Here is a 26,474-nt window from a genome sequence, read left to right as displayed (position 1 = left end):
CAACAACAACCATTAAAAATTATGATAAACTCAAAAGTTGTATCAGAAAATCAGTTTTATCAATCACGATGACATAACTGCTCACATAACATGGTGATATTACCAGAAACAGATTAATATAATATATACATATCAGAATATGAACTAGATGCTAGTCATGTTTGCTTTTATGCAGGATTACCCTTTTAAGTTAATTGCTTTTGACAATATACTAGGTAATAGAACTTAAAATCCATTAAAAAAAATAATTGTTTTCTCACATTTGTAGCAATTACAGAGGTAGGCAGAGGCATGCATTTAGTACTGTGTAGAAAAGGTGAGTGTACCACAACCTTGAGATTGTTGTTTATGTCAGTAATGTACTGTATAAATGAAACAGCTAACAATAAAGCTATTTTGTTTGTTTCACAGTTGAAATAGATATATACATATTATATTCTGTTTGTAGTGAAAGACCTACAAAAATGGTTTCAAAATCATTACGTTGATCATAAGGTGTTTTTAAAACACTTACAACATATAAAACATAATGCTTATAAAAGAAATACAGAAGAACAAAACCTTTTGGGAATATTCTAAATATATTTAAAATAAGGTTAATGTGGGTGCTTCAGCCACAAATAGCACTTGCATGAACAGTTGGATTCATTATAAATGCATAATAAAATAACAAAAATAAATACAATTGTTTTTTATCAGTCATTACATCTAGATTCCCTCTGTCATAATGTGGAAGTTTACCCTCCCCTTGCACACTGCCACAATAACGTGAAGTACAAAAGTAAGTACGGCAATAGAATGATCATATATTTTTGTTGTTGTTAAAAGAAGGCAGTCATGGTAGCTCAATAGACAGTAAGTACTTGCAAGCTGTCTCTTGATGTTTTGTCCCGCTGTTCCATTACAGCCAAAGTTCTGTTCAGATGGTCCAGGTCAGGATATGATGTTATGACACCAAGAATCCAAACTAGGTTTACTGTGTATCCAATCACAAACCACTGCAAAGGAGAAAGACAGACATGTTATGGAACATGTGTAAGTGAAATATTGTAATATTTATATACAATAGCTTTATGTTTTGCAGCACAGCATTTTGTCTGGTAAATGCACAATGACAAAATGGCCATGTTAAGGGTTGTTCAGGATGAATTCTCATGTCATGTAGGTCTCCACTAAGTTTCTACAGGGACAACACATGTTTTGTTCCAGAGGAAATAAGTTGTCCTCCACTGAAATGTGATTTATGCATGGTTAGCTGATATGGGGCTAATTTTAGCTTCTTTAGGTGTCTTGTTGACATACAAGTTCAAGGAGGCTGAAGGAGAGGTTGTTGCAAGGTATAACAAGTGGACAATTGTTTAGATAAACATCAATACCTAGTTCTCATCTCTAGTGCAGTGGTTCCCAAACTTTTTTTAAAACTGTGCCACAACTTGATGGGATTAAATATCCTCCGGTACACCTAAAATTTCCATATTCATTTATTTAGTGGTAATGACCTCCATCTCATTTGATCCATACAGCAAATCATCTATTTCCTGTGACAATGTTTTTATATACAGTTGAAGTCGGAAGTTTACATACACCTTAGCCAAATACATTTAAACTCAGTTTCACAATTCATGACATTTAATCCTAGTAAAGAATCCCTGTTTTATGTCAGTTAGGATCACCACTTTATTTTAAGAATGTGAAAGGTCAGAATAATAGTAAAATTATTTATTTCAGCTTTTATTTCTTTCATCACATTTCTAGTGGGTCAAGTTTACATACACTCAATTAGTATTTGGTAGCATTGCCTTTAAATTGTTTAACTTGAGTCAAACGTTTCGGGTAGCCAGTCCCTCCTGCAGCAAAGCACGCTCACAACATGATGCCACCACCCCCGTGCTTCACGGTTAGGATGGTGTTCTTTGGCTTGCAAGCCTCCCCCTTTTCCCTCCAAACATAATGATGCTCATTATGGCCAAACAGTACTATTTTTGTTTCATCAGACCAGAGAACATTTCTCCAAAAAGTACAAACTTTGTCTCCATGTGCAGTTGCAAACCGTAGTCTGGCTTTTTTATAGCGGTTTTGGAGCAGTGGCTTCTTCCTTGCCGAGTGTCAATATAGGACTCGTTTTACTGTGGATATAGATACTTTTGTACCTGTTTCCTCCAGCATCTTCACAAGGTCCTTTGTTGTTGTTCTGGGATTGATTTTCACTTTTCGCACCAAAGTACGTTCATCACTAGGAGACAGAACGCTTCTCCTTCCTGAGCGGTATGATGGCTGCGTGGTCCCATGGTGTTTATACTTGTGTACTATTGTTTGTACAGATGAACGTGGTACCTTCAGGCGTTTGGAAATTGTTCCGAAGGATGAACCAGACTTGTGGAGGTCTACAATTATTTTTTGAGGTCTTGGCTGATTTCTTTTGATTTTTCTATGATGTCAAGCAAAGAGGCACTGAGTTTGAAGGTAGGCCTTGAAATACATCCACAGGTACACCTCCAATTGACTCAAATGATGTCAATTAGCCTATCAGAAGCTTCTAAAGCCATTACATAATTTTCTGGAATTTTCCAAGCTGTTTAAAGGCACTGTCAACTTAGTGTATGTAAACATCTGACCCACTGGAATTGTGATACAGTGAATTATAAGTGAAATAATCTGTCTGTAAACAATCATTGGAAAAACTATAGTTTTTCCAACAACATAATTTGCAAATAAATTAATTAAAAAAAATGTGATTTCCTGGATTTTATTTTCTCATTTTGTCTGTCATAGTTGAAGTGTACCTATGATGAAAATTACAGGCCTCTCATCTTTTTAAGTGGGAGAACTTGCACAATTGGTGGCTGACTAAATACTTTTTTGCCCCATTGTATGGCTTTTTCTTTGCAACTCTGCCTAGAAGGCCAGCATCCCGGAGTCGCCTCTTCACTGTTGACGTTGAGACGGGTGTTTTGAGGATACTATTTAATAAAGCTGCCAGTCTGTTTCTCAAACTAGACACTCTAATGTACTTGTCCTCTTGCTCAGTTGTGCACCGGGGCCTCCCACTCCTCTTTCTATTCTGGTTAGGGCTAGTTTGCGCTGTTCTGTGACGGGAGTAGTGGACAGCGTTGTACGAAATCTTCAATTTCTTGACAATTTCTCACATGGAATAGCCTTTATTTCTCAGAACAAGAATAGACTGACGAGTTTCAGAAGAAAAGGCTTTGTTTCTGGCCATTTTGAGCCTGTAATCGAACCCACAAATACTGATGCTCCAGATACGCAACTAGTCTAAAGAAGGCCCATTTTATTGCTTCTTTAATCAGAACGACAGTTTTCAGCTGTGCTAACATAATTGCAAAAGGGTTTTCTAACGATCAATTAGCCTTTTAAAATTATAAACTTGGATTAGCTAACACAACGTGCCATTGGAACACAGGAGTGATAGCGGCAGGGTAGCCTAGTGGTTAGAGTGTTGGACTAGCAGCTGAAAGGTTGCAAGTTCAAATCCCCGAGCTGGCAAGCTACAAATCTGTCGTTCTGCCCCTGAACAGGCAGTTAACCCACTGTTCCTAGGCCGTCATTGAAAATAAGAATTTGTTCTTAACTGACTTGCCTAGTTAAATAAAGGTCAAAATAAAATTAAAAATTTAAAAATAGTTTCTGATAATGGGCCTCTGTATGCCTGTGTAGATATTCCATAAAAAAATCTGACGTTTCCAGCTAAAATAGTCATTTACAACATTAACAATGTCTACACTGTATTTCTAATCAATTTGATGTTATTTGAATGGACAAAAAAAATGTTTTCTTTTAAAACAAGGACATTTCTAAGTAACCCCAAACTTTTGAACGGTAGTGTATGCATAGTCACTTTAAATTACCTCAAACCTGTACCCCCGCACACTGACTCGGTCCCGATACCCACTGTATATAGCCCTGTTATTGTGTTACTTTTTATTATTTTTTACTTTATTTGGTAAATATTTTCTTAACCCTTCTGGCGCAGGCGTTCCGCTAGCAACCCACCTCGACAACATCCGGTGAAATTGCAGAGCGCCAAATTCAAAATACAGAAATAGTCATAATAAACCTTCATAAAAAATACAACTCTTATACATCGGTTTTAAGATGAACTTCTTGTTAATCCAGCCGCTTTGTCAGATTTCTAAAAGGCTTTACGGCGAAAGCATACCATGTGATTATCTGAGGACAGCGCCCCGCTTACAAAAGCATACAAACATTTTACAACCAAGTAAAGGAATGACAAAAGTCAGAAATAGCGATAAAATTGATCACTTACCTTTGAAGATCTTCACATGGTCGTAGTCAGAAGTGTCCCAGCTACATAATAAATGTTTGTTTTGTTCGATAAAGTCCTTCTTTATAGCCCAAAAACTCTGTTTTTTTGGCGTGTTATGTTCAGTTATCCACTGGCTCCAAGGCAGTCAAAACATGCAGACAAATACATCCTAATAGTACTGGTAAAGTTTGTTGAAACATGTCAAACGATGTTTATAATTAATCAATAATATTTCAACAGGACAATAGTGTATTCAATAGAAAGGAAAAACAACGAAGGGTGCGCAATCGGTCAAGAGCGCAAACCAGCTCTGCATTCTTCCTCAGTCCACTGACAAAAAGGGTCTCATTCTTCTTTATTATTCAGAAAACAAGCCTGAAACAATGTCTAAAGACTGTTGACATCTAGTGGAAGCCATAGGAACTGCAATCTGGGTCCTAACCATTTAGATACTCTATAGGCATTCAATTGAAAATACCCACATCAAAAAAAGCCCACTTCCTGAATGGATTTTCCTCAGGTTTTTGCCTGCCATATCATTTCTGTTATACTCACAGACATCATTTTAACAGTTTTGGAAACTTTAGAGTGTTTTATATCCAAATCTACCAATATGCATATTCTAGCTTCTGGGCCTGAGGAACAGGCAGTTTACTTTAGGCACAATTCTCATCCAGATGTCAAAATACTGCCCCCAAGCCATCTTCTTGAACTGCACTGTTGGTTAAGGGCTTGTAAGTAAGCATTTCACGGTAAGGTCTCCCTACACTTGTATTCGGCGCATGTGACAAATAAAGTTACTGTAACTCAGTAAAATTCTCTGAAATGGTGGCATGTTGCTTTATATTTTGGTTCCGTGTATTATCTGAGCAGCATTGGTGATCCCAAGTCAAAATTCCATGTGCATTCAACAGGTCACGTTTAGAAGTGAGTGTTCAAAAAAATGATCAAGATTGGGAAAGGTTTTGCGGCACACCTGAGTTCCTCAAGGTACATCAATTAAAAACCACTAATCTAGTGTTCTCTTCTCTTTTTCATAATGGTACAAAAAATAACCTAATCTTTTTAGGCCTGGGACCTTTAGGGATGTAATCCACCATGATGGGGATCCATCTGTTACTCAGTTTTTTATGTGTCGGGGTTTGCCAGTGGCAGATTGAAGGTCTATGACTACCACCTGCTAACAGCTCCCCCTGGGAAAGGGAAAAGGGAAGGTGGGTATCTAGTCAGTTGTCCAACTGAATGTATTCAACTGAAATGTGTCTTACGCATTTAACCCAACCCCTCTGACTCTGGAATGTGGACTGGGGATTAGTAACGTGACTTCCCACCAGACATCTATTGGAGGACGAGTGTTCCCTTACTCATTCCAAACATGTTTTTTTACACAGGACAAACAATGCGCTAAACATTGGACTTAGTCGTAGACATACAAGTGTGTAGGTGAAAGAGCAAGGGATAATCTCAGACAACTGTAGAATACATCCCTATCACTGTTGCTATTCCCTCTTACCAGGTCGTAATCGTGTCAAGAGCAGCCTTTCTTCTCTTTCTTTCTGTTGTCTCTCCTCTTCCTCCTCCTCTTCATTCTCACTGTTGCAGTGCCCCTCCCTGGTCCTGCCCCCTGCAGCCTCTGCCTCCCTCTCAGCAGCACTGGCCCGTAGGCCTACCAGCCGATGGTGGATGGCCACGTAGAGGCGAGCCACGTCCCTGGCGCTGGCCTGAATGAGGAACACCCGAACGGCCTGAGTCTCCACGTCAGTGGCAGTCACCTGGAGGTTCCGGCGGGCAGGACGACGTAGGTGTGTGTGTGGCCAGAGCTTGGTGTTGAGGATAACCTTGAGACTGCCCTGGTGCCTCATCACTGTTTTGATCAGAGGGCGACAGGTGTAAGAGATTTACTGAGGATGAGAAACATTAAGAATCACAGAAAGATGTGCAGATGTTGGTCAGAGTGATGGGAATGATAAACTACCTCATGGTAAACTCACCTATCCTGGACTGAAGCCCTCTTTTTGTCCCTGATGCTAGATCATTGAGTCGCAGGACTCCTCTTCCTCGCTCAGTCCATGACGGAGTTCCCTTTTCCAGGACAAACAGTCTGCAGGTCAGCTAAAAGAAGAAAAAAATGAAAAAGGTACACCACTGTCTTTAGCAACATCAGAAGGCATTGGTCACTTCCTCTTTCAACATAATGGTCACATTCTCCTGCTCAGAAATTGTATGCCACGTTATCGACTGTGCCGTCAGGCACCAGGCATTGCAAGATCTGGCATGAGTCAGTCCTATAGGTCTTCACCTGGACCACATTGCTTTCCTTCTCCTCCCCAGTGAACAGCTGAACCCGCCTGAGCCTGAGCACATGCTGCCTCCCATAGGATGCTGTGTAAGCTGCAGCAGACTCCCTCAGACTGCTCCACACAGCACCTAACAGCAAACAGACAGAACTTCAGCTGCAGTTCTGAAAGGCATCCACTAAGAGGCAGTCAATCGCTATTAGAACAGAGGTGCACAACTCTAGTTCTCTATGGCAGGGTTACACAGGCGGCCCAGTTCTAATATATTTCTACTAATTAGTATTTTGACTGATCAGGTCATCTCTTTTCCCAATAATTGGGCAAAAGATCAGAATTGGGCTGCCTGTATAAATGCAGCCTAGGACCACAGTCTTGGTGGATCAGTGGATCTGTGGCCATTAAGGTACTGGCTCTCGAGGACCAGAGTTGTGTACTCATGTAAAAACACCATGACCCGCTTAATGATTTACCTTTATAACTTGACTCAGAGGTGGAAGAATCAGAATCAGAGCTGCAATCAGAATCTTCACTGCTAGGGGATTTCTGTGGTCTCTATATGAGGGTGATAAAGTGAGAGCATTTCTGTAAATATGATGTGTTTGGTAACACAGTTAAACTCATACAAATGTGATGACAGCATATATTTCATAGTCATCCTATGCAAATTGCTACTGTATAAATACAATATATATACAAAAGTATGTGGACACCCCTTAGTAGATTCGCCTATTTCAGTCACACCTAAATCGAGCACACAGCCATGAAATCTCCATAGCCAAACAATGGCAGTAGAATGGCCTTACTGAAGAGCTCAGAGACTTTCAACGTGGCACCGTCATAGGATGGTGTCATAGGATTCCAACAAGTCAGTTCATCAAATTTCTGCCCTGCTAGAGCTGCCCCGGTCCACTGTATGTGCTGTTATTATGACATGGAAATGTCTATTGGCCTAAATGTTCACAGAACAGGAACACTGAGTGCTGAAGTGCATAAAAATCATCTGTCCTCGGTTGAAACACTCACTACAGAGTTCCAAACTGCCTCTGGAAGCAACATCAGCACAATAACTGTTTTTCTGGAGCTTCATAAAATGGGTTTCCATGGCCGAGTGGCCGAACACCAGCCTAAGATCATGCGCAATGCAAAGCTGTCTGCTTGAGTGGTGTAAAGCTCACCGCTATTGGACTCTGGATCAGTGGAAACGTGTTCTCTGGAGTGATGAATCACGCTTCACCATCTGGCAGTCAGACGGACGAATCTGGATTTGGCGGATGCCAGGAGAACGCTACCTGCCCCAATGCATAATGCCAACTGTAAAGTTTGGTGGAGGAGGAATAATGGTCTGGAGCTGTTTTTCATGGTTCGGGCCTCTTAGTTCCAGTGAAGGGAAATCTTAACGCTACAGCGTGGCAACAGTTTGGGGAAGACCCTTTCCTGTTTCAGCATGACAATGCCCCTGTGCACAAAGCGAGGTCCATACAGAAATGGTTTGTCGAGTGAGGTGTGGAAGAACTTGACTGGCTTGCACAGAGCTCTGACCTTAACCCCATCGAACACCTTTGGGATGAATTGGAATGCAGACTGCGAGCCAGGCCAAATCGGCCAACGTCAGTGCACGACCACATTGATGCTCTTGTGGCTAAATGGAAGCAAGTCCCTGCAGCAATGTTCCAACATCTAGTAGAAAGCCTTCCCAGATGAGTGGAGGCTGTTACAGCGGCAAAGGGGGGACCAACTCCATATTAATGCTCATGATTTTGGAATGAGATGTTCGACGAGCAGGTGCCCACATACTTTTGGTCATGTAGTGTATGTCAGTGGTGCCTGCTGAACTCACCAAGACTCTTTCACTCATGTTTTCACCAAACACAAACTGGACCCTGTCTGAGGTGGTACCGTCTGGCTTCGATCTGTGGAGTGTGAGCCAGAGGTCAGCAGAGAGGTCCGCAGGTTTAGAATCACTGCTGGGAACTGAACCCCTAGACCCCACATAGCTCTGACAGAGGAAAACTCTGTAAGGTCTCTGGATTGAAGCAAGGCTGTCCAGTCCTGGGTCTGGACTGAAAGTTAACACGTAACCCGAACCCCCTGGTTTAACTAATCCATGCCTTGACCTGGAGTGGGTAGCCCTCAATTAGTATGTCAACTGTCAAATATACAGTTTAAAGTGGCTGTGAGGCTGTAAAAATGAAATATCGCACAGACTTGACCCAACTAGACACCCTGCATCTTTACTGTTACATTAACCAGGTCCTCTGCGTACCTGTGAACTTGACAGGGTTTCTTTTGATGTAATAGACCAACAGTGGAGGAGCAGTCTGTTGAGATGCTGGAGACATCATTTAAAGGATCATGGCTCACCTGTGGGAATGGGACAAAAATCAATGCAAATTATTATTTTACAGTCCGATTACCTTTCTGAATTTACAGTCGTGGCCCAGGTTTTGAGAATTACACAAATATTAATTTTCACAAAGTCTGCTGCCTCAGCTTGTATGATATACTCCAGAATGTTATGAAGAGTGATCGGATGAATTGCAATTAATTTGCCATGTAAATGAACTGAATCTCCCCAAAAACATTTCCACTGCATTTCGTTAACACAGGTGTGAGTGTTGATGAGGACAAGGCTGGAGATCACTCTGTCATGCTGATTGAGTTTGAATAACAGACTGGAAGCTTCATAAGGAGGGTGGTGCTTGGAATCATTGTTCTTCCTCTGTTAACCATGGTTACCTGCAAGGAAACACGTTTCGTCATCATTGCTTTGCACAAAAAGGGCTTGACGGGCAAGGTTATTGCTGCCAGTAAGAATGCACCTAAATCAACCATTTATCGGATCATCAAGAACTTCAAGGAGAGCGGTTCAATTGTTGTGAATAAGGTTTCAGGGCGCCCAAGAAAGTCCAGCAAGCGCCAGGACCGTCTCCTAAAGCTGATTCAGCTGCGGGATCGGGGCCCCACCAGTACAAAGCTTGCTCAGGAATGGCAGCAGGCAGGTGTGAGTGCATCTGCACGTACAGTGAGGCGAAGACTTTTTGGAGGATTTTCTCTGATGAATTCCCTTTCCGATTGTTTGTGGCATCCGGGAAAAAGCTTGTCTGGAGAAGACAAAGTGAGCGCTACCATCAGTCCTGTGTCATGCCAACAGTAAAGCATCCTGAGACCATTCATGTGTGGGGTTGCTTCTCAGCCAAGGGAGTGGGCTCACTCACAATTTTGCCTAAGAACACAGCCATGAATAAAGAATGGTACCAACACATCCTCCGAGAGCAACTTCTCCCAACCATCCACCAACAATTTGGTGACGAACAATGCATTTTCCAGCATGATGGAGCACCTTGCCATAAGGCAAAAGTGATAACTAAGTGGCTCGGGGAACAACACCTCCATATTTTGGGTCCATGGCCAGGAAACTCCCCAGACCTTAATCCCATTGAGAACTTGTGGTCAATCCTCAAGAGGCGGGTGGACAAACAAAACCCCACAAATTCTGACAAACTCCAAGCATTGATTATGCAAGAATGGGCTGCCATCAGTCAGGATGTGGCCCAGAAGTTAATTGACAGCATGCCAGGGCGGATTGCAGAGGTCTTGAAAAAAAGGGTCAACACTGCAAATATTGACTCTTTGCATCAACTTAATGTAATTGTCAATAAAAGCCTTTGACACTTATGAAATGCTTGTAATTATACTTCACTATTCCATAGTAACATCTGATAAAAATATCTAAAGACACTGAAGTAGCAAATTCTCAAAACTTTTGGCCACGACTGTACATTGGATTGGTACTTTCTTGAGTCAAATAATTCAACACAATGCTTGTGTATATAGAAAATAAAATACATTTTGCAGCCATAAGCTATTATATAATTGAGTGTGTTGATGTGGCAAGTTTGGGAGTAGAGAGAAAGCGATTTAAGCATTCAGAGAGACCTTAACAAAAAAAACATTGCACAATAATTTCCAATAGACATAACTGATTCAAACCGGTTTTGGTGTTTGGGTTTATAAACTGGCAGTGAGTGAATAGGTTTCTCTGAGAAGAGTATGTGGGTCCCTCAGGCAATGACACAACCCCAACTAATAATAATTTTATTATTGAAATACTTTTAAGGCCTGAGAGAGTTCTCTTTTAATTTTTTACCTGAGAGAGTATTCTCGTTTCACTCTGTGTGAGGGGGCGAAAAGAGTTGTAGAATACCTCAGATAGGTGTGGCTGTGAGGAGATGTTCCAGGGTTGAGGGGCGAGGAGACGTGCAGGCTGAAGTAATGACCTTCTGACCCTGTTCAGAGGTGTCACTACACAGAAAATGAGAGGAATAGAAAAGGAGGGAAGGAGAAGGAAGGAGGAGTAAAAAGAGACTTAAATCAAATTCTGTCCTTCAAAGTCAGTCTTACGATCAGGTATGAATAAAAATATACTATACTGAGCATTCGGAAAGTATTCAGACTCTTTGACTGTTTCCTCATCTTCTTATTTATTTAATTTCACCTTTATTTAACCAGGTAGGCCAGTTGAGAACAAGTTCTCATTTACAACTGCGACCTGGCCAAGATAAAGCAAAGCAGTGCTTTTGATATAGGTCTGTAACAGTATGGGTCTAGAATGTCTCCCCCTTTGAAGAGGGGGATGACCGCATCCACATTCCAATCTTTAGGAAGCTCAGACGATACGAAAGAGGGGTTATAGGGGTTGCAACAATGACGGCGGATAATTTTAGGAAGAGAGGGTCCAGATTGTCTAGCCCAACTGATTTGCAGGGATCCAGATTTTGCAGCTCTATCAGAACATCAGCTGTCTGGATATGGGTGAAGGAGAAGAGGGGGGGCTTGGGCCAGTTGCTGGGCTTGGGGGGGGGGTGCAGAGCTGTTGGCCATGGTTGGGGTAGCCAGGTGGAAAGCATGGCCAGCCGTAGAGAAATGCTTATTGAAATTCTCGATTATCATGGATTTATCGGTGGTGACAGTGTTTTCTAGCCTCAGTGCAGTGGGCATCTGGGAGGAGATGCTCTTATTCTCCATGGACTTTACAGTGTCCCAAAACTTTTTGGAATTAGTGCTGCAGGATGCAAATTTTTGTTTGAAAAAGCTATCCTTTGCTTTCCAAACTGACTGTGTATATTGGTTCCTGACTTCCCTGAAAATATTCATATCGCAGGGACTATTTAAAGCTAGTGCAGTACACCACAGGATGTTTTTGTGCTGGTCAAGGGCAGTCAAGTCTGGAGTGAACTAAGGGCTATATCTGTTTTTAGTTCAACATTTTTTGAAAGGGGCATGCTTATTTAAGATGGTGAGGAAAGCACTTTTAAATAACAACCAGGCATCCTCTACTGATGGGATATCCTTCCAGGATACCCAGGCCAGGTCGATTAGAAAGGCCTGCTCGCAGAAGTGTTATGTTACAGAATTATTCTTAAGTGGATTAAATAGTCATCAATTTACACACAATACTGCATAATAACAAGGCAAAAACAGGTTTTTAGAAATGTTTGCAAATGTATTAAAAATCAACTGAAATATCACATTGACATAAGTATTCAGACCCTTTACTCAGTACTTTGTTGAAGCACCTTTGGCAGCGTTTACAGCCTCGAGTCTTCTTTGGTATGGCGCTACAAGCTTGGCACACCTATATTTTGGGAGTTTCTCCCCTTTTTCGTTGCAGATCCTCTCAAGGTCTGTCAAGTTGGATGGGGAGTGTTGCTGCACAGCTATTTTCAGGTCTCTCCAGAGATGTTCGATCAAGTCCGGGTTCTGGCTGGGCCACTTGAGGACATTCAGAGACGTGTCCTGAAGCCACTCCAGCGTTGCCTTGGCTGTGTGCTTAGCGTTGTTGTCCTGTTGGAAGGTGAGCCTTCACCCCAGTCTATGGTCCTGAGCGCTCTGAAGCAGGTTTTCATCAAGGACCTCTCTATACTTTGCTCCGTTCATCTTTCCCTCGATCCTGACTAGTCTCCCAGTCCCTGCCTCTGAAAAACATCCCCCCAGCATGATGCTACCACCACCATGCTTCACCATAGGGATGGTGCCAGGTTTCCTCCAGACTTGACGTTTGGCATTCAGGCCAAATAGTTCAATCTTGGTTTCATCAGACCAGAGCATTTTGTTTCTCATGATCTGAGAGTCCTTTAGGTGCATTTTGATAAACTCCAACCAGGCTGTCATGTGCCTTTTACTGAGGAGTGGCTTCTGTCTGGCCACTTTACCATAAAGGCCTGATTGGTGGAGTGCTGCAGAGATGGTTGTCCTTCTGGAAGGTTCTCCCAAGTCCCATCTCTACAGAGGAACTCTGGCTCTCTTTCAGAGTGACCATTGGATTCTTGGTCACCTCCCTGACCAAGGCCCTTCTCCCCCGATTGCTCAGTTTGTCCGGTCGGCCAGCTCTAGGAAGAGTCTTGGTGATTCCAAACTTCTTCCATTTAAGAATGATGGAGGCCACTGTGGTCATGGGGACCTTCAATGCTGCATATATGTGTCTTGACACAATCCTGTCTCGTTGCTCTACAGACAAGTCTTTCGACCGCATGTGGAACCTTATATAGACAGGTGTGTGACTTTCCAAATCTTGTCCAATCAATTTAATTTACCACAGGTGGACTCTAATCAAGTTGTAGAAACATCTCAAGGATGATAAATGGAAACAGGATGCACCTGGATGCACCTGAGCTCAATATCGAGACTCATAGCAAAAGGTCTGAATACTTACAGTAGAAGTCGGAAGTTTGCATACACTTAGGTTGGAGTCATTAAAACTTGTTTTTCATACACTCCACAAATGTCTTGTTTACTAACTATAGTTTTGGCAAGTCGGTTAGGACATCTACTTTGTGCATGACAAGTAATTTTTCCAACAATTGTTTACAGACAGATTATTTCACTTATAATTCACTGTATCACAATTCCAGAGGGTCAAACATTTACATACACTAACTTGACTGTGCCTTTAAACAGCTTGGAAAATTCCAGAAAATGATGTCATGGCTTTAGAAGCTTCTGATCGGCTAATTGACATCATTTGAGTCAATTGGAGGTGTACCTGTGGATGTATTTCAAGGCCTACCTTCAAACTCAGTGCCTCTTTGCTTGACATCATAGAAAAATCAAAAGAAATCAGCCAAGACCTCAAAAAATAATTGTAGACCTCCACAAGTCTGGTTCATCCTTCGGAGCAATTTCCAAACGCCTGAAGGTACCACGTTCATCTGTACAAACAATAGTATGCAAGTATAAACACCATGGGACCACGAAGCTGTCATACCGCTCAGGAAGGAAAAACGTTCTGTCTCCTAGAGATGAACATACTTTGGTGCGAAAAGTGCAAATCAATCCCAGAACAACAGCAAAGGACCATGTGGAAATGCTGGAGGAAACAGGTACAAAAGTATCTATATCCACAGTAAAACAAGTCCTATATCGACCTAACCTGTAAAGCCGCTCAGCAAGGAAGAAACCACTGCTCCAAAACCGCCATAAAAAAGCCAGATTACGGTTTGCAACTGCACATGGGGACAAAGATCATACTTTTTGGAGAAATGTCCTTTGGTCTGATGAAACAAAAATAGAACTGTTTGGCCATAATGACCATCGTTATGTTTGGAGGAAAAAGGGGGAGGCTTGCAAGCCGAAGAACACCATCTCAACCGTGAAGCACTGGGGTGGCAGCATCATGTTGTGGGGGTGCTTTGCTGCAGGAGGGACTGGTGCACTTCACAAAATAGATGGCAACATGAGGAAGGAAAATTATGGGGATATATTGAAGCAACATCTTAAGACATCAGTCAGGAAGTTGATGGGTCTTCCAAATGGACAATGACCCCAAGCATACTTCCAAAGTTGTGGAAAAATGGCTTAAGGACAACAAAGTCAAGGTATTGGAGTGACCATCACAAAGCCCTGACCTCAGTCCTATAGAACATTTGTGGGCAGAACTGAAAAAGCGTGTGCGAGCAAGGAGGCCTACAAACCTGACTCAGTTACACCAGCTCTGTCAGGAGGAATGGGCCCAAATTCACCCAACTTATTGTAGGAAGCTTGTGGAAGGCTACCCAAAACGTTTGACCCACATTAAACAATTTAAAGGCAATGCTACAAAATACTAATTGAGTGTATGTAAACTTCTGACCCAATGGGGAAAACTTTTGACTTCAACTGTATGTAAATAAGGTATTTCTGTTTTTTATTTTTAATAATTTAGCAAACATTTCTTAAACCTGGTTTTGCTTTGTCATTATGGGGTATTGAGTGTAGATTGATGAGTTTTTGTAAAAATGTTGAATCAATTTTAGAATAAGGCTGTGACGTAACAAAATGAGGAAAAAGTCAAGGGGTCTGAATACTTACCGAATGTATTAGTATGTAGAATAGTGATTTAAGTGTGGTTTGTAAGTTGTTTAGATATCTTGGCCATGTTCTGTTATAATCTCCACCCGGCACAGCCAGAAGAGGACTGGCACCCCTCATAGCCTGGTTTTGGTCATTCCTAGGTTTTGGCCTTTCTAGGGAGTTTTTCCTAGCCACCGTGCTTCTACACCTGCATTGCTTGCTGTTTGGGGTTTTAGGCTGGGTTTCTGTACAGCATTAGAGGTATTTTAGCACATCAAAAGGTAAACATAAGACCAGAGAATGGATATTTGCCTCTGTTTGGGGAAATGTTGGCCCGGTTGCATAGATTTGAAGGCATGAAGACATTTGATCTTGAGACTAGGAAAGAGCGGAGAGGAGATCCATTAGAGGAGATCACACAGACAGACATATCATATATGATTAAAGTTAAAACGTGCTCCACAATTATGTCAAAGTGACCGCCAGACTTGGCACATGACAACATACAACATGCGTGGCCAACAATGAGCAGTGAGGGTTCCGCGGTGCCAATAGTGTGTCATGTTGGTGATTTGTGATGAGCAGGTGAGGGCTGCAGTGACAGAGTGAAACTGAAACGGATCAGGGGAAAGAGATACTGGGGGCTGCATTGAAGTGGCTGCTGGGAATCTACACATTTTATTTTTTCTAAAAGGGTCCTTTGGCTGTCCCCATAGGAGAAGCAATTTTGGTTCCAGGAAGAACCCTTTTTGGTTCCAGGTAGAACCTTTTTGGTTTCCAAATAGAACCCTCTGTAGAAAGGGTTCTACCTGCAACCAAAAATGGCTCTTCAAAGGGTTCTTCTATGGGGACAGCCAAAGAACCCTTTACATGGTTGGTGTGACTGGAATGTATGGACCAAGAGGAAATACTGGCAGTGAATATAGACAGGAAACCCTTTAAGAGAGTTTGATCATGATGCTTAACCGCAGGAAGTAGGGGTGCTGAGGGTGCTGCAGCACCCCTGAAAAATAATAATAATAATTTCTCACAAAAGTAGTGCACTGGGCCTTCACTAGTACTGCATTAGCCGGCTGAAATATCCATTTGTAGCGTCAAACATCTTCCAGCGGCTACGTCACTGCTTCGGTTCATTTCAAAGATATGGAGATACAGTATTTTATCCCAGTAAGATCCCAGTTTTATTAAGGCTACAATCATCTGCAGGCGAGTCAAGGAATCAGGCAACTAGACTCAGTTGCATGGGCGCTGTATGCCCTAGGGGACAGTATGCTGAATGCCCTAGGGGACAGCTTAGAAAGGATGGATGAAAGGATAGAGATAATAGAGTACACTAGAGAGATGACAGGTCTTGTGTAGGGGGGTGCGGTTGTTTACCTGGAGGCGGTGGGGGAAAAGAGTGGGAATTTGTTCGCACTCGTCTACTGCCGTCACAGGAGCCTGTCAGAGACGCAGAGAAAAAATAAAAGTAATGTTAACCAGCAGCATTGTGTATATACTGTAGATGAAATGTCAGTAGAGATTGTACAAAAAAAAATCGCCTTTATCAAAGGAGAGTAACACTGAGGAACAGGAATTATAATTCAATCCTCAAATGTTTATGTTTGGTGGTAATAATACCATAATATGTATATGTATATATGTATTTTTTTAATAGAGTAGGCAGACAATTTCTGCAAATTGATATTTCTGAACACTCACCTTTCCTCATTCTGCTGTTAGGATTAGGGTATGTGAAGGATCGGACTCGTTTGTTTGGACTGATTCCCACAACTATTGGAGAACAAGCCAAGTACACATAAATACATTACTGCCAATGCAATAGAAAGCAACAGAGATTCATCAAAATGTTTGCTCGTTATGACATGCAGCTGATATAATGCTGACCTGATCTCTCCTCCCATCTCTCTGCTCTCCTCTGTAGAAAATCAGTTCAGAAAGAAAGTTCAGAAATACAAACTAATGATACATATTCTTCCATGACATGTTTCTGAATGTATCCTTTTGATTAGCAACTGCTTTTTAATAATGCATGTGCATCATCTATCAACATGTTACCCTTCAGGAAATGATTCAGATTACCTTCATGGATAGCGTGAAAGACTTCTGAAATACGAACACCGGTGGGGCAAGCACCGTTTTCTCTGTGAAAAGACAGATTATAGCCCAGTTAGAGAATTATCCTTGTTGAAGTTTGATACAGCGACTGAGTCATTATCCATGAGTGAATCTTAGCTAAACCGTAACTGAGTTTAAAAGCGTTTACTTAAATTCAAATAGGAAAACACTTTTCCTAATTTTGTCACTGAAACCACAAAGACGTAACCAGGGAAATGACTTGAGACTGTGATCTGTCGGTACACACTGTTCTGCCAAGACACTAAAATGCAAAGTTAGGAAAATCAACAGTAGCACTGTTCTGAATTTAAGAGTAGTTTCCTACTACATTTATTATTCCTCAATTAACCCTCAAAACACACAGCCAACTAAACAAGGACCCAAAGAGCGGTGAGATCTCTAGGCTCGCCCACAGTTCTGACCACAGTTCTGACTAGAGATGTCCATCGTCATCCCACCCCAATGTATTATTCTAATCAACGGAGGCTTTGACACCCAAGACCTCTTATGTAACCACGCAGCCTGACAACAGGCCCTGGACGCTGGGGACAAGCCCACCGTGGCAGGGCTGAGTGATGGGATAGCAGTGGAGGTGTGAGCCAACTATGCACCAGACGCCAAGGCTTGGCTCTGGGTCAAACTGACTGAGACTGGTCCAGACCTGTATGGAGGCTATAAATACACAGGGACTCTGTCACTGATCTGACCTCATATGATCAACTCAGCTTAGAGTCAATTATTAATGTCTTGTGGTGTGCTAATTCACATGTGGAGATTTGCCAGTGCTGTGTCAGTCAGTGACTGTGTTCACTATGGGCATGGAGAAAGATGGCATTCACACTTCACAGTCAGTGACACATGATCACTTGGAATTCACCAAAGTCTATGGTGTGAGCAGCCTATTCTAAAGACAACTGGCTGTTCAGATGCAACTGATTAATATGTGTCCTATATACTGATGATTAACATTGAAACGTGTTTGCTTTTTGCATTTATGCAGTTGTTCAGCTTTCTTTGACAGATAAAAAGTACAGTAATGGGTCAATGGAGGCTATTTCTACCACAAGCCACAGTAATCCTGTCTGTGACCTCCTGGGGAAATCAGAGAAAGCTCTACTTATTAACTCTACAGTTCAACTCTAAAGGCTTCCAGTCACATGACCTACTGTAGACAAACAGCAGGGCACCACAAATGGAATTGCAATTCGTTTACACAACACTCCAACAGTCAAGTGGTGCCAGAGACAAGTGCCTATTACTCTGAATGTAACAGCATAGAAGGGTGGGTGGTCATCACTGTATAAAGTAGAGTGTTTTTGCCGAGTGTCAATAGGAGCACTGTGTACCCTCCCTGACACATAGGTGATGCCATCGCTGCTGTGGGAAAATACTTATTCACAGGTCAGGTACCGTACTACTCACAGTTGAGTTTGGTCACCCCAGACAATGCAAATATACAGTAACAATTAAACCCATTGCATCTCCTCCATCTCAACTCTTCTTTCCCGAATCTCCACTAACCTTTCCTACTCTTCTCTCCTTTTCATCCCCCGTATCCTATCTTCTGTCTTGGCAGACAGTGTCTCAGTTACCATAGGTCTGAGTGTCCAGAGGTCAGACACACCCCGGACCTCGGCTGAGGGCCATACGTAACAGACGTCATGAGAAAATCCTGACATGATGCACACTGTCAGGCTAGCGCCAGAGAGCAGGCAACTCTTTGTGACAGCCGCTCTTTTTCGACATCACGGATTGAAAGGGTCATTACATAAGTGAGAGAGGAGAGTACTAAATAAACATGTTTCACGAACAGACATGCTTGCCATTTATCAAATGAAAAATAAATGAAGCTAGCTTCCTTTGAGCTTAAAAGAGCATTCCTTGGAATCTTGCTGACAAGGTCTGTCTATACATTAATCCATTTTACATTTTTATTTTCTTAAAGAGAAAAAACCCTAACATGCTTGTATCTGGTAGAAAAACCTGAGGAGCACTGCAAACTAAGGCAAGACCCAATCACTCAGAGACGAGGACCATTAAATGGTGATCTATGAAGATTGACATCAATAGAGATGCACACACCCTGTTCATGCTCATTGCAGGAGCGGATCATAAATATTTCCTGAGGCTTTTCAAAGAGAATTGATACTCACAGGTAGACCATTCTATTGCAGACTTTATAAGGAAGGCACAACTAACTAGTCTTTATTGTATGAAGACCTCAACAGAGCCTTTCAGCAGCAGGTACTAAAACAACAGTAGGCCTACTCCAAAAGTGAATCATGTCATTTTTCCATGGTAATACTGGAATCTGTTTTCTGTACAGATTTTGAATAAAATATTATTGTTTAATGTCCTGTAGTTTCAGGTTTTGGAAGGCACAGAGGAGAGATTGAACTGTTTGTTGAAGTATGTTTTGTTCTCTCTGTCCTCTGCTAGTGGTAACTTAACGGGCCTGTAAAGAAGCAGTGAGCTTCTCTTCTGGCAGACGCTGAATATGCCATAAACACCACTGCCAGCAGTGGCAGTGCTCCACAAACCGCTGCCCTGAGAAAGAGACGCACAGGAGAGCCCATTAAACACACATGCACGCACGCACATTTTCTCAAATTTCCTTGTCTCTGTTAGGAGCAGGAGTGGGTTGGTGCGGGGGGCACTCCCCCTAAAAGCTGCCTCAAACTAGGCTACTCTGGTCTCAATCAGAATGTCACTCCGGGGCTGGGCGAGGTTAAAGGGACAGAGGACCAGGAAAAAAAATCACTCCGCCATGTCACAACCAGCAGCTGTCCACACAACACTCACGTGGGGGGACAATGCTTTGCTCCAAGCCCCCACCAAGCCCCGTCCCCTTCATAAATCTGCCTTGCCTCCCCCTGTCTTCCCCCTAATTGAGCGTACCTACTGTCAATTGTTATGAAGACAGCCTCTATTCACACACGTGCTGGCTGTGGGCCCAGGTGGGGTTTCAGTGGTTCCAGCAACCGTTCTCAGATCTTCCAAACGAGAGCAACACAACAATAGCTCAATCTAGCAGAACATCTGGGCTTCATTTGGGGAGCTGGGGTAACATAAGGACAAAACAACTTGAAAGACCACGTGGCCAGCATACAGTTGCATCACAGCCTTATGGTCAGACAGATGGTTACAGACATGGATATAAACCAGTCAGACAAAAACAGCATTATTCTTCTAATAGAAGAATGTGAGTTCTGGATTTGGGAACTCAACAAAACAATATTTACAGTGTGAATTTCAGCCACAAGCCTGAACTAATAAATGTCACCCACCAGTGCAATACACCAGGCGTTTTCCCTCTTACCCTACGAAGTCCGGAGCCTGCTGGTTTTCTGTTCTACCTGATACTTAATTGGACCTACCCAGTGTCCCAGGTCTTAAATCAGTCCTTGATTAGAGGGGAATATTGAAAAAAAGAGGAACTTGCTTTGATGTCTATTCCTGAACCAACTCAGTTGACTTGTGGTTAGAGTGTCCGCCCTGAGATTGGGAGTTTGATCCCTGGTTGAGTGATACCAAAGCTGTAAAATTGGGACCTGATGCGTCTCTCCTTGGCACTCAACATTAAGGAGATAGATTGGGGGTAAGGCCCTGTGATAGAGTAGTGTCCTGTCCAGGGGTGTCCTTGACTCAAGGCTTGTGCAAGGCTACTTACTCTTTCTGATAAAAGAGAGGGCTTTCCTAATATATATATAGGGACCTCACACTGTATTAACACAGATACCATTTTAGGAAAACGTTTGGGGCCTCCTGTAGAACAGGAAATGCTGCAAGGAAAACCTTAACTCTGCTGGTGCCCCAGATTCCAGCCAAGGACCTCCTGTAAAGGGTCTAACACATGCAAACACACACACACACACACACACACACACACACACACACACACACACACACACACACACACACACACACACACACACACACACACACACACACACACACACACACACACACACACACACACACACACACACACACACACACACACACACACACACACACACACATACATACATACATACATACATACATACATACATACATACATACATGCATACATCTCCCCCTAGATGCTGTCTTACTCCTGAGCCCATAAGCCAGACTGGGCCTCTAACAGGCTATTATAAGGGGTGCTTCACCACCATAGGAATGCAGGGCTACTTACAACAACTTCCAACTATGGGAATGGGCATATCTAACTCACTGAGGCCTCAGTCACACCCTCATGAATCACTTGTCATATCTCTGTTAGCTCTGCAGCTCTGGACGAAAACAGACTTTTACTGAGAAAGTAGGAGAAAATAAGATCTTACCGGATTGAAAGTCCTAAGAGCATTTGATTTTCCTGGGAATATCAGGAATTATTTGTAATTTATTGATGAGTTATTGTGCTAATCTTTAATAATTTGGTTACCTCGATGGCCTCTTAACTCGACCTTAAACACTATCTCAGCCTGCTTATTATTTACCCTACAGCAAACAGCAGTGCTAAACATGGTTACCATTGAAAGTACCGGTAACGAGACAGTATTTCTGAACTTACTGAGAGCTATACATCCAAATCACTCTAGTTATGGCCCCCGGGAAAAAATTCAAATCCAGAACTTCTGGTTAACTGCTCTGCTTCTCTTGTAGATGTTTTTTTTCTTCTTCTCCACCTAGCAATAGAATAATCTAGTATGTTTCGTCACTTCAGTCTGAAACATGAACAGACGTGTGATTGGAAATCTAAAAGGGGACCGTGGGTGCCTATAACACTATAAGGAGGGGGACTGTAGTTTGGGTATGGAGGAGGGAGGGGGGATATCTCAGTGTTCACGCTGGAACTTGAGAAAGAGCCTAGTCATTAGCCATTACCAGAGCTAGCTAGTTTGGTAGCTTGGTGGAGAAAACTGGAATTAGCTAGCCTGACCTGGTCCTCGTTTTCATTAGTGGAGTCTATAACCTCAAGTGGGGGGTAAATAATAACCACTCCCCCTGGGATGAGATGTGATCACGTCTTACACATACAGTACTTCTCCAATGCACTCATGTCATCCCTGATTCCTGACACATCCCACTGTGTTACACCAGGGTGACACAGAGCTGCAGATGACAACCCTGCAGCCATAGAATATCAACTCATCCCTATAGGTTAGACATGAATGTGCAAAAGGTTACAGGCTTGGTTCAAAAGCAACACGTACCAAGCTATACCTGTATTATAAATGTACCAAGATCAAACTAAAACTGTATTATAAACATACCAAGATCCAAGCTAAAACTGTATTATAAATGTACCAAGATCCAAGTTATAACTGTATTGTAAATATACCAAGATCCAAGCTATAACTATATTGTAAATGTACCAAGATCCAAGCTTTAACTGTATTTTAAACCAGGTAAATTACTGAACCATACGTTCATCCTCCTGCATTGTTTTCCAGAAAATCAACAAGCCTGAGCTAAGAACCTGTCCAGAGCCCACAGATACTGTATCCATGCTTCTGTGCATGTGTGCTCTATGAAGTTAAATAAGATAAGAACCCTAGAGATATTGCATCAGGATACAGTGTGTATGTTTGTATGTATGTATGTATGTATGTATGTATGTATGTATGTATGTATGTATGTATGTATGTATGTATGTATGTATGTATGTATGTATGTATGTATGTATGTATGTATGTATGTATGTATGTATGTATGTATGTATGTATGTATGTGTATGTGTGTGTGTGTGTTCATTATGAGTTTCGACTAAATATTGATGTCACTACTGAAAGAGCAAATAAGAGCAATGATATGTACATGTGCTACGGTAAACAATTGTGTATTTTTCCAAATATTTCTCTGTGAATGAGTTTCATGTTTGCAGTAGGGCCTACTAAGATCAAGCTATAAATACACCTCAAAACAGGAGAGAGACAGGACTCTTCCGTGTGCATTTAGTATTTCAATTATGATTAGTAAGGCTGCTGTGTTTTAAAATGCCCATGAAACCAAATATATGTGAATATATGGGGAATATTAATCACGTGTGGCATTTTAGCACTAAAAACATAATCTCAAAAAATAAAAACAATTATAATTAATTGATTATATTAAGGTCTACAAATCTATTCATATTATTATCTAGCAGTCAAGATCTGCTCAAGTCACTTTAAAAAAGTGAGACGCAATGACAACCATACCGTTTAACTCCTCAGCTCCGTCCTGCGCGCATCCTCCATCCCCAGAGTGCTGCCACGAAGAGATGTTCCCCATCAGCGGTCTGGCGGTGACAGCTCCTCCCGCTCCACACATACTGTCCGCGGGCTCCATCGTACAGGAAGGCTTTGCATGGAAGTCCGAGACAGGCATCATTGAATAATACCCTGAAATATCTTCGTTCGCGGAAAGATTCCCTCTCATTCTTCGGATCTGAAGATGTGATAAACTACCGTAGTAAAATAAACACAACCTCAAGAAAATAAAGAAGAATCCAGATAAAGGTGGTGATTTGCTCCTTTGGTGTCAAAAGCTTGATACTCCTGATTTGTTGATTTTGGCACTCTCCAGTCAGTTGTCTGTCGCGTAGCCTTTGCTGCGTGTGTAAATGAACAGTCATATCATGTGTTTACTACCGAGCATGGCTCCTGGCTGCTTGTGAAATGTGGGCGTGGTAAGGCTTGAGTGATTTAGCCAGGGTAGCACCCTCAATCAGTTTGTAGCGCTAAATTCACTCTTCTCTTATGCCATTAAAAACATTTCCCAAAAATACAATTAAATGCTATTCTGAGCAATCTTACAGATTTACCCGCTATAGCTTAGACGATGTAACCTATTAAGTAGGTAATACATACTAAAGAAACATAGATTCTGCCATGATGGGTACTACATGAAAGTAATATGCCCAGGCAAATAAATTGGATGTCTCTACCATGCTCTAGATTAGAAATAGGCGTAAATGAACCTTTGACAACATATGCTCAATTTGCCAGTGCGGAATTCCAATAGTTGTGTGCTAGAACAAACAGTGTGCTAGAACAAAAAGGGATGAACAATGGCATGATGCTCTGTGTGTTATTGCCTTATCCCCACTGGAATGGAATTTATGGAACTTTGCCCAAAGATCACCTGAATCTAAGTAGGTTACACAGGCCTGGCCTACTGTCCTTGAGTTATATGCAGCAGCATCAACTTTTGACTGGCAGTTGAGCTGCTTCTCAACTGTTTCTGTATAATGCCTTATTGTGGCTTGGGCTTTTGCAAAATGCTTAACTTGAACTTTGAGTTCTACTCATGAGAGACGACTTGGGAAATGTCCAGAGTGAGCTTGTATTCAATTGTTGTTGGATTCCCCAAATCATGAGGGAGAAACAGGATATGAATCTGTCTGGCCTTTGCTCAATGAGAGACAATAGTGGCAACTTCACTCTGTGCTGCAACTTCATTCCCACTATTCCCAAATTCCATGGTAGCTGCACTACTTATTTAATATTGAAAGTAGATGGTGACACAGAGCCTTGATTCTTATTATAGTAGATGCATAATGACACTTATTAACACAATTTTCATCATTTAATAAAGCATTCTGTCTTTCTATTGATCCTAACTTGGTCTTGTCTGTTCAGTGTGTAGTTTACCCGGTGATAGGAATGGTAAATGTGGCTCAGTACCCATAGCTATTAATAACCTGGAGTGGACTGCTTGAGCTCTATCATTAAGAATAGTTTTATGAATTGCCAGCTAAATAAATCAACATTTGTTTATTAGGTTTCTTTTACAAATTGTCCCAAGACAGCTAAGGATTACTGTGATATCAGGAGACATTTTAAAATGCCAAGCAGCATTAGAACACACAGTTCATGCTGGTGCCTGCCTGGTTGTCATGTGAGATCCCCCAGCTGGTGATTGTGATTCATTGACTATACAGGGACAGGCTCTGAGTGAAGGGTGCAGGACTGGAATGGGCTGGTTTTCAGAGCATGCTCAGTTGGAGCGGGAGGAATTTTCCACTGTGTGTCCATGCAGCAGCCATAGAGGGGGCAAATGCTCTCTGTTCAGAGCGGCTGCCTGTGTGCATGAGTTATGTTGTAGTGTGTTATTGTGTGTGACTGTGCATTCATTTTTACTTCATGTGTTTAGTGGTATAACTACTGTGGATGATGAGTGTATCTGTTTATGTGTGTACAGTATGTATGAACTCTTGTGTTCTGTGCATGTTTTTTTTTAGTTCATGGCTTTTTTTCACAATATGTTTTTATGTCATTGGGGGATGTTAGGGTTTCTATGTCTGTTTGTTGTGTTTGTCTATGTGTGGTCTGAATGTGCTTGCTCTGACTGTGAGCATTTCACAATCATGGTTTGTTTTTAACTCTCAGGGCCAGGCTCCCCCTTGACTATCTCTCTCTCTCTCTGGGCCAGAGGGTATTCCTTTTTAGTTCCATTACACATTACACAACCCTTTCTGCCCTTCATCTATCTCAGCTGATAACAATCAGCAGATCTCTCTCTCTCTCACCGACCTTGCCACAGAACACTATAATTGGGCTATAGCTGTGTGTGTGTGAGTCCACAACATACCCTGCTAATGCTCAGATCTGACAATTATAACCCATAAAACAGATGTCACTGAACCTTTTACTTCCACAATCCCATCATATTGTCCCATCATATTGCAGTATTGAAAGGGAATTCAGTCATGTTTTAAATGTGTACATTATATGAATTATGGTAATAAAAAAAATAATTTACCTCTATGCACTGAGGGAGAAATACGTGAAAACACTACATTTGTAGAAAATTTGACCTCCTCGTAAATCAGTGCACCTGGGATCGAATGGGAGTGTTTAAGACAATTTTGCCAGTGGAATATTTCAAGACATCTGGGTTAATACAGTGCCATCTATTGGTGAAAGGTTCTCAATGTTATTTTTCAAATAAATAAATAAATTATTAGTCACATGCACTGAATACAACAGGTGTAGTAGACCTTACATTGAAATACTTGCTTACAAGCTCTTTCCCAAAGAGATAAATAATAAGATACAAACATAAGAGAAATTAAACACAGCTATATACAGGGAGTACAAATAAAATAAAAATGTGCATTGGGATACATGTTAGTTGAGGTAGGTATGTACATGTAGGCAAGGGTAAAGTGATTAGGCATCAGGATAGATAATAATACCATGTTGTGTAGTTTGCTTTGTTGTGCTACTGTTACTTTTTGCTGACTGCTAATACATGGTTCAGTAACACAGCTATAAATTCCTTAGTGATTCAATGTTCTTTTTTCATTTGGAGCTAATCACAGACAAACTGAATTCCTGCACATAAATACTTATACACCATTGGAAAGAAAACTGAACCACTTTGCAGATGTTCCTTGACCACCCATATAGGCATTTGAAGCTGAACACCAACCTATCCATCGCCAAAAATGAAGAACAAAACTGAAAAGATGC

At 41.7% G+C, this 26,474-nt stretch overlaps 1 protein-coding gene across 4 annotated transcripts; it reads right to left on the bottom strand.

The window, feature by feature from the left end:
• Nucleotides 1-37: 37 nt before the first annotated feature.
• On the bottom strand, nt 38-23,640 carry LOC124000214 (ran-binding protein 3-like). 4 transcript variants are annotated; one of them, XM_046306423.1, is made up of 14 exons: nt 23,217-23,640; nt 16,993-17,054; nt 16,798-16,828; nt 16,612-16,683; nt 16,288-16,350; nt 15,223-15,288; nt 10,730-10,884; nt 8,846-8,943; nt 8,420-8,492; nt 7,053-7,134; nt 6,585-6,712; nt 6,277-6,397; nt 5,799-6,149; nt 38-998 (listed from the first exon to the last, which is right to left on the bottom strand). In XM_046306423.1, exons 1-14 carry the CDS (start codon nt 23,434-23,436, stop codon nt 934-936), a joined length of 1,587 nt encoding a protein of 528 aa, XP_046162379.1. In that variant the 5' UTR covers nt 23,437-23,640; the 3' UTR covers nt 38-933. The 4 variants fall into 4 exon arrangements, with proteins under 4 accessions (XP_046162379.1, XP_046162380.1, XP_046162381.1 ...); XM_046306424.1 differs by having other exon boundaries at nt 10,787-10,884; nt 23,217-23,639; XM_046306425.1 differs by lacking the exon at nt 15,223-15,288.
• Between the last annotated feature and the right edge of the window lie 2,834 nt (nt 23,641-26,474).

This window comes from Oncorhynchus gorbuscha, linkage group LG16, assembly GCF_021184085.1.
Source record: "Oncorhynchus gorbuscha isolate QuinsamMale2020 ecotype Even-year linkage group LG16, OgorEven_v1.0, whole genome shotgun sequence".
Lineage (NCBI taxonomy): Eukaryota > Metazoa > Chordata > Actinopteri > Salmoniformes > Salmonidae > Oncorhynchus > Oncorhynchus gorbuscha.
Note: the sequence above shows the minus strand (reverse complement) of the source record. Positions and strands in the feature narration are given on the sequence as shown.